Here is a 14987-nt window from a genome sequence, read left to right as displayed (position 1 = left end):
GTATCATCCCACTATCTTATTTCTTTCACTACAGGAAACAGCTACTTTGCCGTCTGCCACGGCGGACGGCAAAGGCTCGAAAGGCGGACGACAAAGACCTTTGCCGTCAGCCGCGGACGGCAAAAGGCTCCGGCAAAGAAGGCTACGGCAAAGACCTACTTTGCCGTCTGCTTCCAGGCGGCGGACGGCAAAGGCTCTTTGCCATCTGCGGCGGACGGCAAAGAAGCGGACGGCAAAATGAGTAGTGTTAGTGTCCGTTAGGTGGCTAACGGCAGCCTTTGCCGTCCGCCAGCTGACGGCAAAGGCTGCAGGCTCTTTGCCATCTGTTGGCAGATGGCAAAGAGACCAAATAGGCATTAATTCTGTTTCTTCTTATATCAATTCATTTTCACAGAAAATGAAACACATATATATATGTGACCAATATAGCATATCCAACACATATTACCAATACTCATGAACACATATATATCCAACACATGTTACCAATATATAGTCATGAACACATATATATCCAACACATATCCATGAACACATATCCAACAAATATTACAAGGAATGATCTAAAACTAAATATCTATTTTCCTAAAAGACTATCTTATTACTAAGATCTTCTCCGGATCTTCTTCTTTTCTTCCAACCCGCATAACAAAAACACTAAGAAAGAGAGAATGGGTTAGGAGTAGAAATGTAGCATTTCACTTGGTGAAATGCAATGCCCTAGGAGCCAGTACTTGAGATCAAGATAATCAGCCAACCAGACCAAGTCCCAACACATCCAACCACCAGCAGCTTAGAAGAGATAACTATTAAGGAGAGCTACAGAAGACCTCAAGGTATACTTGAGGGATTATGTGCTCAGACAGCCTGGAAGTGCCAGGGCTAGTTCATCACAGCACAGGGATAGTCACATGTAAATTAAGCCTAAGAGAGGGGGGCTCAGACCAGCATCACTGCCCAAATTAGATGTAGTATCTGTCTTATCAGTAGAAAACTAGGAAAGTAACAGCCAAAACCAAGTATAACATCTGTTCATAGGCTATTAGAAAGAGACAAATAGGAATAGCCAAACCAAGTGGTATCTGTTCATATCAGTATTAGAAGTAAAATAACTAAGAACAAGTGAGTATCCGCTCATGAGTAAAGTAACTGACCAAAGTAACAACTCCAGGATCAACTAAACAGAACAGAGTAGTACAGGAGTATATATACTTCACAAATACACATAGATGGTCACTGACCAAAACCCTGACATAGCAAGAATCATCACAGAGAGCTCCAAAACAAGTTGATACTCATCTACAGTAGCTAACCACAGCTAATAGAGCCTCACATCCCACAAGATCAAGATCTAGAGCTATGCATTAGAGAGATCAGGAGGGGAGCAAGGAGAAGCTCACCAAAAGGAGTTGTAGCCGAAGTAGGATGCAGCCACACCATCACTATGGTGTGACCAGCATCACAACCAACACCACCACAACAAGCCGGAGCTTGCCAGAGAGCACCACAACGGCGGCACCAGTGAGAGCACGGGCACGAAGGCGCCAACCAGGGGCACCGCAGCACGGAGGCGCCACCCAGGGGCACCACCGCGCCACGGCACATCCAGCACCGCCGGCGACGTGGGCACATCCAGCACCACCGCGCCACGGCACATCCAGCACCGCCGACGACGTGGGCACATCCAGCACCACCGTGCCACGGCACATCCCACAACCACAACCACGACACATTCAAGTTGTGAAGTGCCATTCATGTGTCACTAACATGTGGCCCCAGGGCACTTTTTAGGTATACATCTTTCTGTGGTACCAAGTTAAAAAAAATCTTGGTACTAGTTGGCCCCAGACGCACAGAGGTCAGGTTTCTGAATATAGCAATGAGCTGCTTCGGAGGTTCTGGCTGAATCAAAATCTGCAGCAAGAACATACATGCACAACTGAAACTGGTAGAGAAGACATGGTATGACGATGCAGAAGATTTATATTTAAGTGGTGCGCAGAAATTAAGTATACCATTTGGTACCCAAAACACAGAGTCAGTGTTGACAGGTTCCTGGCACCAACACTCGTTGACAGGCATTCGCTAAGCGCGAATGGCTCTTGCCATGCCTTGGCTTTAGAAGCGAGTACTAAACCGCGAAGCTCAGGAACGTAGCCAAAGCGCACTGGAGGGTTATTGAAGAGCCAACATTTGCACTCCACTTGTCTAAGCTTGGGGACAGAGACGAGCTCGATCCGTGTGCACAAAAGGCCGATGAACTCAAGCTCCTGGAGCTCAGAGCACGGCACATCGATCTTGAGCGTGGAGTGCAGATCAAGCAGTCTGCAGAATCTCAAGCTGAGGTGCCTGAGCCTACTGCAAGTGCTAATGAGGTCAGGTGAGGGGAAGACGTGTAGAAGCTGAGGACGAGCACCTTGAGGGCACCACTCTCGCACACTCCCTCGGCGGGAGGCACCCGAGTGAGCAAGGCCCGCGCCGCGCCCGTGAACGCGTCCATGACCTGGAGCGATGTGGCGCCGCGGAAGTGACCGGCGTCGAGGTGCACGAGCGAGAGGACGCTGGGGAGGTGCCGCCACCGCGTGGAGAGCGCGCCGGCGCGGACCGCCTCGCGTAGGTGGAGGCGCTCGAGGATGTCGAGGAGGAGGTGGTCGGGGAGGGCGCTGATTCCGTCCTCGCCGACGTGGACGGCGTTGCGCTTGGGCGGCGGTGACTCCATGGTCCCGACCGATTGACTGAAACCCTAGCTCGAATCAATGCACCCCAGGCGGCGGCCTCCTGTTCGAGGTCGCGGCTCCCCCACCTTGTGCCTGCCGCGCGATCCGGTGGCGAGGCCCGCCGGGAGGTCGGTGGCGCCGCCCGCGGCATCCCCGGGGCGCCGGTCCCAGGCGACGGAGACGGAGAGCGGGTGCGAGGAGTCCGGGCAGCGGCCCCGCGGGGCCTCGGCGGGCGCCCGGGAGAGGGAGACCGCGGCGGCGAGGAACCCGGCGAGGCCGAAGAGGAGGCAGGCCGCGGAGACGGCCGGCGAGGAGAGGAGGTGGCGGAGCGAGGAGCGGCGGGGGCGGCGGTTGGTGCGGATCTGGTGAGCCTCGGGGAGGGGAGAGAGGGAGAGAAGAGATAACGGCGGGGGGGAGAGAGGGAGAGAAGAGATAACGTGCGGTGGGGGTGTGGATCTGGTTTGCCGTCCGCTGTTTTGTCTCTTTGCCGTCTGCTAGCAGACGGCAAAGTGGGGGCGTTTTTTTCCGTAAACGGCTCGTTAGTGGGGGGCCACCTCTCTCTTTGCCGTCCGCCAGCTGACGGCAAAGATTCTTTGCCGTCCGCCAGCTGACGGCAAAGAACTGACTGATGGCAAAGGCCTGTTTTGCTGTCTGCCATTTTCTTTGCCGTCTGCTTTTGGGTAGCTGATGGCAAAGACCTTCTTTGCCGTCCGCTAGCAGACGGCAAAGAGCTGGCAGATGGCAAATTAACTGATTCCAGTAGTGTTTTACTTATTTTAGTTTGATCTCTTGCTTTAGATGAATAAAATTTTAGTTCGATCATTTCTTCTTTAAGAGTTTGCTTAGTGATCTATCCTTGTAATCGTGTGCAAGTTATATAATAAAGTTTAGTATGAGTGTTTGCTCTCTTTACTTTCATGTTGCGAATAAAAGAAAATAAATAAAGAAAGAAAAAGAGAAAGGAAATAAATGAAAGGAAAGAAATAAATCAATAAGATCATATACTAATCCTATGGTAGGTGATGGCACCACATAAGGAAAAGTATAAGTAGAAAATTTTATTAGAGGTTGACAAACATATCATTAGTCAATGATGCAACTCACGAAAGAATTAATAAGGGAAGAGAAGATTCACATATAAATATACTATCCTAGAAGTCTTTTGTGATTGTGAGCCCTCTTCAAAATATTATATGCCAAAATTGTTGACGTTGGACAAGGAAGAAAACTTAATGGTTTATGTTTGTTTATATCACATAGAAGTCATATTGTCATAGATCCTTTAACATGTGGTGCTTGCCCCCTATCTTTGCTAGCCAAAAATTCCGCACTAAGTAGAGATACTACTTGTGCATCCAAAAACCCTTAAACCCAAATCTTATTTTCAAGTGTCCACCATACCTACCTAGGGATTGAGCAAGATCCTTCAAGTAAGTTGTCATCGGTGCAAAAAGGCAATAAAAATTGCTTCTAAAAGTGTGAGATCATTTAGTGTAAGAGAAAATTGAGCGTTGTACGAACTTGGATGACAAAGAATAAAAGCGACAGACTGCATAATAAAGGTTGTCATCTTAAGGGGCAATACAACGTGACGTTCTTTTGCACCAAGGGATTGAGCATACAAACAAATAAGCGCATGGCAACCTCTGCTTCCCTTTGCGAAGGGCCTATCTTTTACTTTTATGTATTTACTTTTATGCAAAGAGTCAAAGTTTTCCCTCTATTCCTTTTATTTTCTCCTTTGGCAAGCAACATGTGGTGAGGAAAGATCTAGGCACATATGTCCAGTTGAATATAGATAGCATGAGTTACTATTGTTGACATCACCCTTGAGGTGAGTATGTTGGGAGGCGAAACTATAAGCCCCTATCTTCCTATGTGTCCGGTTGAAACGTTTTTCTCATGGGTATGCGGTGAGTGTTAGCAATCATAGAAAACTATATGATGGTTGAGTATGTGGACTTGCCTAAAGGCTGTAACACGTGACCCTTCCTGAAAAGATGATGAATTATAGTTGCAAAATTGACTAAGAACATAGTTTGTTGGTTTCTAATAGAGTTTTTGCTTTATACTTCGATTATGTGATGAACTATTACTTATTCATGAGAAGTAAATGATGAAAGTTCTATGATAAAAATCCTACGTTCAATTTTGTTGCTTTTATAATAATCAACATGATACTTCTATGTCCGTATTTTGTTTTTATCGACACCTCTTTCTCAAAGCATGTGGACATATTTTTCGATTTCGGTTTTCGCTTGAGGACAAGCGAGGTCTAAGCTTGGGGGAGTTGATACGTCCATTATGCATCATGTTTTCTTACTGTTATTTATAATGTTTTTATCCATAATAATGCTTTTTGGAGTAATTGTAATGCCTTTTCTCTCATAATTTGCAAGGTACACACCAAGAGGGAGAATTCCAGCAGCTGGAAATCTGGACCTGAAAAATCTACGTCAGGCTACCTATTCTACACAACTCCAAATGGGCTGAAACTTCACGGAGATTTTTCATGGAATATATAAGAATTACTGGATCAAATAACTACGAGAGGGGGGGGGGGCACCAGGTGGGCACAACCCACCTGGGTGCGCCAGGCCCCCCTGGCGCGCCCTGGGGGGTTGTGGCCTCCTCGGCCCACCTCCGATGCCCATCTTCTGGTATATAAGCCATTTTGACCTAGAAAAAAGAAGAGGAGTACTTTCGGGATGAAGCGCCACCGCCTCGAGGCGGAACTTGGGTAGGAGCACTTTTGCGAACTTCACTCCCGGAGGGGGAAATCATCGTCCTCATCATCGCCAACAACTCTCCCATCTTGGGGAGGGCAATCTCCATCAACATCTTCAACATCACCATCTCATCTCGAACCCTAGTTCATCTCTTGTGTTCAATCTTGTTACCGGAACTATAGATTGGTGCTTGTGGGTGACTAGTAGTGTTGATTACATCTTGTAGTTGATTACTATATGGTTTATTTGGTGGAAGATTATACGTTCAGATCCAATATGCTATTTAATACTCCTCTGATCATGAGAATGTTCATCATTTAAGAGTAGTTACTTGTGTTCTTGAGGTCACAGGAGAAATCATGTTGCAAGTAATCATGTGAACTTGATATGTGTTCGATATTTGGATAGTATGTATGTTGTGATTCCCTTAGTTGTGTCAATTGAACGTCGACTACATGACACTTCACCATATTTGGGCCTAAGGGAATGCGTTGTGAAGTAGCAATTAGATGGTGGGTTGCGAGAGTGACAGAAACTTAAACCCCAGTTTATGCGCTATTCCGTAAGGGACCAATTGGATCAGAAAGTTTAATGCTATGATTAGAATTTATTGTTAATACTTTTCTCGTAGTTGCGGATGCTTGCGGGAGGGTTAATCATAAGTAGGAGGTTTGTTCAAGTAAGAACAACACCTAAGCACCGGTCCACCCACATATCAAATTATCAAAGTAGCGAACACAAATCGAACCAACATGATGAAAGTGACTAGATGAAATTCCCGTGTACCCTCAAGAACGCTTTGCTTATTATAAGAGACGGTTTTGGCCTGTCCTTTGCCTCAAAAGGATTGGGCTACCTTGCTGCACTTTTGTTACTACTATCGTTACTTGCTCATTACAAATTATCTTGCTATCAAACTACTCCTTTACTTACAATTTCAGAACTTGCAGACATTACCTTACTGAAAACTACTTGTCATTTCCTTCCGCTCCTCGTTGGATTCGACACTCTTACTTATCGAAAAGAGCTACAATTGATCCCCTATACTTGTGGGTCATCAATCACTCGGCCAACGCAGCTCACTCCTATGGAGTTGATACCAATTGGTATCTTGACACCGGCGCTACTGACCACGTGACGAGAGAGTTGGAAAAGCTCGCTGTTCGTGATCATTACACCGGCACAGAACAAATCCACATGGCGAGTGGTCAAGGTATGGATGTTGCACATATTGGTCATTCAGTTCTTACTACCCCTAATGGTTCCTCTTTAGCACTAAACAACATCCTCCATGCTCCACAAGCCGACCAGAGTTTACTTTCCTCTCATCGTCTTATGAAAGACAATCATGCTTTTCTTGAGATTTACCCTAAAATTTTCTTTGTCAAGGATCGGGCCACTCGGAGCACCATTCTTCAAAACAAGAGTAGAGATGGCCTGTTCCCTGTATCCACTCATCAGGGTGTTCCTCATGGTCAAGTGCCAGGGATTGCAAAACCATCCACTTCACGGTGGCACAAACGCTTCGGGCATCCTTCGCTACCGGTGGTATTCTTCGTGATTTTAGTCTTCCAGTGTCAAATAAACAAGATCATCATCTGGTTTGTGATGCATGTCAAATGGCCAAGAGCCATAAACTTCCTTATTCTAGGTCTACTAGTGAGTCGGAAGCTCCATTAGAGCTTTTTTTAGATGTGTGTTGTCCTGGACCAACTTCTGTAGGCAGAAAAAATATTATGTGAGCTTCATTGATGATTTTAGTAAATTTAGCTGGGTTTATTTACTCAAGAATAAGTCTAATGTGTTTGAGAAATTCCATCTCTTCCAAAAGCATGTTGAACGACCTTTTGATCGCAAAATTCTTGCTATGCAGACTGATTGGGGGGGGGGGGTGAATACCAAAAACTTCACACATTTTTTGAACACATTGGCATCACCCACCATGTCTCTTGCCCTCATGCCCATCAGCAGAATGGCTCTGCTGAACGAAAGCATAGACACATTGTAGAGGTTGGCCTCTCCCTTCTTGCTCATTCCTTCATGCCTTTGAAGTTTTGGGATGAGGCCTTTCTCACAGCAGTTTACCTCATAAATCGTATTCCTAGTAGAGTTATCGCCAACCAAACACCACTGGAGCGTCTCTTTGGCACTAAACCAAATTATTCGTTGCTTCGCATTTTTGGTTGTGCGGTGTGGCCAAACCTATGTCCCTTCAACAAACACAAACTTGAATTTCGGTCCAAACAATGTGTGTTTTTGGGGTACAGTAGCCTTCACAAAGGATACAAGTGCTTAGTCTCTAATGGACGGGTTTATGTGTCTCGTGATGTGGTGTTTGACGAGCACATTTTTCCGTTTTCACACCTCCATCCAAACGCCGGGGCACAACTTCACAGGGAACTTGTCCTTCTTCCATCTCACCTCCTTCCTCCATCAGCCTATGTTCCCGGGGGTGTAGTAGGTCCTGATGACCATATGTCAATATCAAATGCTCATGCACAAAGCTCTGCTGAAAGTATGCAGGAAACTGGCGAGGAAATAGGCGAAAATTCCTTTGATTTCATGCAGCAAACAGATAATACAGATGAAACTCGCGCAGACGATCCGGGCCGCAATCCCGAAGCTGATCTTGGCGGGAGTATCTCTTCGGGATCCCGCGCCGCAGGTCTAACTGGAGGATCCTGATACGTCTCCAACGTATCTATAATTTTTGATTGTTCCATGCTATTATATTATCTGTTTTGGATGTTTAATGGGATTTAATATGCACTTTTATATTATTTTTGGGACTAACCTATTAACCGGAGGCCCAGTGCCAGTTGCTATTTTTTTTGCCTATTTCAGTGTTTGGCAGAAAAGGAATATCAAACGGAGTCCAAACGGAACGAAACCTTCGCGAGGATCTTTCTTGGAACAAACGCAATCCAGGAGACTTGGAGTGGAAGTCAAGGAAGCAACGAGGCGGCCACGAGGCAGGAGGGCGCGCCTAGGGGCGTAGGCGCGCCCCCACCCTCGTGGGCCCCTCGTAGCTCCACCGACCTACTTCTTTCGCCTATATATACTCTTATACCCTGAAAACATCCAGGGGAGCCATGAAACCACTTTTCCACCGCTGCAACCTTCTGTACCTGTGAGATCCCATCTTGGGGCCTTTTTCGGTGCTCCGCCGGAGAGGGATTCGATCATGGAAGGCTTCTACATCAACACCGTAGCCTCTCCGATGATGTGTGAGTAGTTTACCACAGACCTTCGGGTCCATAGTTATTAGCTAGATGGCTTCTTCTCTCTCTTTGGTTCTCAATACAAAGTTCTCCTTGATGTTCTTGGAGATCTATTCAATGTAATTCTTTTTGCGGTGTGTTTGCCGAGATCCGATGACTTGTGGGTTTATGATCAAGATTATCTATGAACAATATTTGATTCTTCTCTGAATTCTTATATGCATGATTTAATATCTTTGCATGTCTCTTCGAATTATTAGTTTGGTTTGGCCTACTAGATTGATCTTTCTTGCAATGGGAGAAGTGCTTAGCTTTGGGTTCAATCTTGCGGTGCTCGATCCCAGTGACAGAAAGGGTACCGACACGTATTGTATGTTGCCATCGACGATAAAAAGATGGGGTTTATATCATATTGCTTGAGTTTATCCCTCTACATCATGTCATCTTGCTTAATGCGATACTCCGTTCTTATGAACTTAATACTCTAGATGCATGCTGGATAGCGGTCGATGTGTGGAGTAAGAGTAGTAGATGCAGAATCGTTTCGGTCTAGTTGACACGGACGTGACGCCTATGTTCATGATCATGCATAGATATTCTCATAACTATGCGCTTTTCTATCAATTGCTCAGCAGTAATTTGTTCACCCACCGTAATATTTGCTATCTTGAGAGAAGCCATTACTGAAACCTATGGCCCCCAGGTCTACTTTACATCATATAAGTTTCCGATCTACAATTCTAGTTTACTATTTATCTTGCAATCTTTATTTTCCAATCTATACAACAAAAATACCAAAAACACTTATCTTATTATCTTTATCGGATCTCACTTTTGCAAGTGGCCGTGAAGGGATTGACAACCCCTTTATCGCGTTGGTTGCAAGGTACTTGATTGTTTGTGCAGGTACTAGGCGACTTGCGTGTAGTCTCCTACTGGATTGATACCTTGGTTCTCAAAAACTGAGGGAAATACTTACGCTACTTTGCTGCATCACCCTTTCCTCTTCAAAGGGAAAACCAACACATGCTCAAGAGGTAGCAAGAAGGATTTCTGGCGCCGTTGCCGGGGAGATCTATGCTCAAGTCAAGACATACCAAGTACCCATCACAAACTCTTCTCCCTCGCATTACATTATTTGCCATTTGCCTCTCGTTTTCCTCTCCCCCACTTCACCTTTGCCGTTTTATTCGCCCTTTTTTTGTTCGCCTCTTTTCCGTTCGCTTGCTTCTTGTGTGCTTGTGTGTTGGATTGATTGTTTGTCACGATGGCTCAAGACAATACTAAATTGTGTGAATTTTCCAATACCAACAATAATGATTTTATTAGCACTCCGATTGCTCTTACTACCAATGCTGAATCTTGTGAAATCAATGCTGCTTTGTTGAATCTTGTAATGAAAGATCAATTTTCTGGCCTTCCTAGTGAAGATGCCGCTACACATCTAAACAACTTTCGCTTAGAGATCGTGCTAAAACTTGGTTCTCCTCTTTGCCTAAAAATAGTATTGATTCATGGAATAAGTGCAAAGATGCTTTTATGTCTAAGTATTTTCCTCCCGCTAAGATCATCTCTCTTAGAAACGATATTATGAATTTTAAGCAACTTGATCATGAGCATGTTGCACAAGCTTGGGAGAGGATGAAATTAATGATACGTAATTGCCCTACACATGGCTTGAATTTATGGATGATTATACAAAATTTTTATGCCAGATTGAATTTTGCTTCTAGAAATCTTTTAGATTCGGCCGCGGGAGGCACTTTTATGGAGATCACTTTAGGAGAGGCTACTAAACTCCTAGATAATATTATGGTTAATTATTCTCAATGGCATACCGAAAGATCCACTAGTAAAAAAGTTCATGCTATTGAAGAGATTAATGTGTTAAGTGGAAAGATGGATGAACTTATGAAATTGTTTGCTAGCAAAAGTGTTTCTTCTGATCCTAATGATATGCCTTTGTCCACTTTGATTGAGAATAATAACGAATCTATGGATGTGAATTTTGTTGGTACGAACAATTTTGGTAACAACGTGTATAGAGGAAATTTTAATCCTAGGCCGTTTCATAGTAATTCCTCTAATAATTATGGTAATTCCTACAACAATTCTTATGGAAATTTTAATAAGATACCCTCTGATTTTGAGACTAGTGTTAAAGAATTTATGAAGTCACAAAAGAATTTCAATGCTTTGCTTCAAGAAAAATTGCCTAAGATTGATGAGTTGGCTAGGAACGTGGATAGAATTTCTCTTGATATTGATTCTTTGAAACTTAGATCTATTCCACCTAAGCATGATATCAATGAGTCTCTCAAAGCCATGAGAAGTTCCATTGATGAGTGCAAAGAAAGAACCGCTAGGATGCGTGCTAAAAAAGATTGCTTTGTGAAAGTGTGTTCTTCTAGTTTTCATGATAATAATGATGAAGATATAAAAGTGATTGATGTGTCTCCTATTAAATCTTTGTTTGACAATGTGAATGTTGATAAATATGGGACTGGAGATGAGTCAACTTTAGTTAAAAGGCGTCCCAATGATTCGGAGTTTTTAGATCTTGATGCAAAAATTGGTAAAAGTGGGATTGAAGAGGTGAAAACTTTGATAATTTCAAGGAATTTAGTTATGATAATTTCTCTTTGATAGATTGTATTTCCTTGTTGCAATCCATGTTAAATTCTCCTGATGCTTATGATCAAAACAAAGCTTTTACTAAACATATCGTTGATGCTTTAATGCAATCTTATGAAGAAAAACTTGAATTAGAAGTTTATATCCCTAGAAAACTTTATGATGAGTGGGAACCTACTATTAAAATTAAGATTAAAGATCATGAATGCTATGCTTTATGTGATTTGGGTGCTAGTGTTTCCACGATTCCAAAAACATTGTGTGATGTGTTAGGTTTCCGTGAATTTGATGATTGTTCTTTAAATTTGCACCTTGCGGATTCCACGATTAAGAAACCTATGGGAAGGATTAATGATGTTCTTATTGTTGCAAATAGGAATTATGTGCCCATAGATTTCATTGTTCTTGATATAGAATGCAATCCTACATGTCCTATTATTCTTGGTAGACCTTTCCTTAGAACGATTGGTGCAATTATTGATATGAAAGAAGGAAATATTATATTCCAATTTCCATTAAGGAAAGGCATGGAACACTTTCCTAGGAAGAAAATTAAATTACCTTATGAATCTATTATGAGATCCACTTATGTATTGCCCACCAAAGATGTCAATACCTAGATCTATTCTTGTTTTTATGCCTAGCTAGGGGCGTTAAACGATAGCGCTTGTTGGGAGGCAACCCAATTTTATTTTTGTTCCTTGATTTTTGTTCATGTTTAGTAATAAATAATTCATCATGCTACTCCTATGATTGTGTTCTTTGTGGTTTAGTTAGTGTTTGTGCCAAGTAAAGCCTTTAGGATCTTCTTGGATGATAGTTGTTTGATCCTGCTATAAAAGATAGAAACTTTGCGCTCACGAAAATAATTTTCATAAATCAAAGAAATGAGCTTTTACCCTCATTACTTTTGCAGTAGATTAATATACAAATTACCCTGGTCATACTAATTTGGTAGAATTGTTGGAGTTCCAGAAGTATTCGCAAGTTACAGATTACTACAGACTGTTCTGTTTTTGACAGATTCTGTTTTTCGTGTGTTGTTTTGCTTATTTTGATGAATCTATGGCTAGTATCGGGGGGTATGAACCATAGATAAGTTGGAATACAGTAGGTTTAACACCAATATAAATAAAGAATGAGTTCATTAAAGTACCTTAAAGTGGTGATTTGTTTTCTTATACTAACGGAGCTCATAAGATTTTCTGTTGAGTTTTGTGTTGTGAAGTTTTCAAGTTTTTGGGTAAAGATTTGATGGATTTTGTAATAAGGAGTGGCAAGAGCCTAAGCTTGGGTACGCCCAAGGTGCCCCAAGGTAAAATTCAAGGACAACCAAAAGTCTAAGCTTGGGGATGCCCCGGAAGGCATCCCCTCTTTCGTCTTCATCTATCGGTAACTTTACTTGAGGCTATTTTTTTATTCACCACATGATATGTGTTTTTCTTGGAGCGTCTTGTATGATTTGAGTATTTTCTTTTTAGGTTACCACAATCATACTTGTTGTACACACCTTTTTGGGAGATACACACATGAATTGGAATTTATTAGAATACTCTATGTGCTTCACTTATATCTTTTGAGCTAGATAATTTTGCTCTAGTGCTTCACTTATATCTTTTAGAGCATGGTGGTGGTTTTATTTTATACAAATTATTGTTCTCTCATGCTTCAATTATATTATTTTGAGACTCCTTTAGAACAGCATGGTAATTTGCTTTGGCTATAAAATTAGTCCTAATATGATAGGCATCCAAAATGGGTATAATAAAAACTTCCATATATAGTGCATTGAATACCATGAGAAGTTTGATACTTGATGGTTGTTTTGAGATATGAAGATGGTGATATTAGAGTCGTGCTAGTTAAGTAATTGTGAATTTGAGAAATACTTATGTTGGAGTTTGCAAGTCCCGTAGCATGCACGTATGGTAACCGTTGTGTAACAAATTTGAAGCATGAGGTGTTTCTTTGATTGTCCTCCTTATGAGTGGCGGTCGGGGACGAGCGATGGTCTTTTCCTACCAATCTATCCCCCTAGGAGCATGCGCGTAGTGCTTGGTTTTGATGACTTGTAGATTTTTGCAATAAGTATGTGAGTTCTTTATGACTAATGTTGAGTCCATGGACTATACGCACTCTCACCCTTCCATCATTGCTAGCCTCTTCGGTACCGTGCATTCCCTTTCTCGCCTTGAGAGTTGGTGCAAACTTCTCCAGTACATCCAAACCCCGTGATATGATCGCTCTATCACACATAAACCTCCTTATATCTTCCTCAAAACAGCCACCATACCTACCTATTATGGCATTTCCATAGCCATTCCGAGATATATTGCCATGCAACTTTCCACCGTTCCGTTTATTATGACACGCTTCATCATTGTCATATTGCCTTGCATGATCATGTAGTTGACATCGTATTTGTGGCAAGGCCACCATGCATAATTTTTCATACATGTCACTCTTGATTTATTGTCATCCCGGTACACCGCCGGAGGCACTCATATAGAGTCATATTTTGTTCTAGTATCGAGTTGTAATCCTTGAGTTATAAATGAATAGAAGTGTGATGATCATCATTATTAGCGCATTGTCCCGTGTGAGAAAATAAAAAAAAAGGAAAAAAAAGGCCAAAAAAAGGAAAGGCCAAATAAAAAAAAGAGAGAAAGGCCAAATAAAAAAAAGAGAAGGCCAAAAAAAATGAGAGAAAAATAGAGAAGGGACAATGCTACTATCCTTTTTCCACACTTGTGCTTCAAAGTAGCACCATGATCTTCATGATAGAAAGTTTCTTAAATTGTCACTTTCGTACACTAGTGGGAATTTTTCATTATAGAACTTGGCTTGTATATTCCAACAATGGGCTTCCTCAAATGCCCTAGGTCTTCGTGAGCAAGCAAGTTGGATGCACACCCACTTAGTTTCTTTTGTTGAGCTTTCATACATTTATATCTCTAGTGCATCCGTTGCATGGCAATCCCTACTCCTCGCATTGACATCAATTGATGGGCATCTCCATAGCCCGTTGATTAGCCGCGTCGATGTGAGACTTTCTCCTTTTTGTCTTCTCCACACAACCTCCATCATCATATTCTATTCCACCCGTAGTGCTATGTCCATGGCTCACGCTCATGTATTGCGTGAAAGTTGAAAAAGTTTGAGAATACTAAAGTATGAAACGATTGCTTGGCTTGTCATCGAGGGTTGTGCATGGTGAGAGAATTTTGTGTGACGAAAATGAAACATGACCAAACTATATGATTTTGTAGGGATAAGCTTTCTTTGGCTATGTTATTTTGAGAAGACATAATTGCTTAGTTAGTATGCTTGAAATATTATTATTTTTATGTCAATATTAAACCTTTATCTTGAATCTTTTGGATCTGAACATTCATGCCACAATAAAGAAAATTACATTGGAAATTATGTTACGTAGCATTCCACATCAAAAATTATGTTTTATCATTTACCTACTCGAGGACGAGCAGGAATTAAGCTTGGGGATGCGGATACGTCTCCAACGTATCTATAATTTTTGATTGTTCCATGCTATTGTATTATCTGTTTTGGATGTTTAATGAGCTTTAATATGCACTTTTATATTATGTAACATCCCAAATTTTCAATTTGGAATGTTATACATTAGATCATCATGCATATCATATTTTATTGCTTTCTCATCCTCG

General features: G+C 42.2%; 1 protein-coding gene across 1 annotated transcript; it reads right to left on the bottom strand.

Annotated features, from left to right (window-relative positions):
• Positions 1–2005: 2005 nt before the first annotated feature.
• On the bottom strand, positions 2006–2719 carry LOC109781826 (FBD-associated F-box protein At1g60410-like). The gene has a single exon (XM_020340421.3). The coding sequence runs from the start codon at positions 2717–2719 to the stop codon at positions 2336–2338; it is 384 nt and encodes a 127-aa protein (XP_020196010.1). The 3' UTR covers positions 2006–2335.
• Positions 2720–14987: the final 12268 nt, after the last annotated feature.

Source organism: Aegilops tauschii, chromosome 1 (genome assembly GCF_002575655.3).
Source record: "Aegilops tauschii subsp. strangulata cultivar AL8/78 chromosome 1, Aet v6.0, whole genome shotgun sequence".
NCBI lineage: Eukaryota > Viridiplantae > Streptophyta > Magnoliopsida > Poales > Poaceae > Aegilops > Aegilops tauschii.
This window is presented reverse-complemented; position numbering and strand designations above follow the sequence as displayed.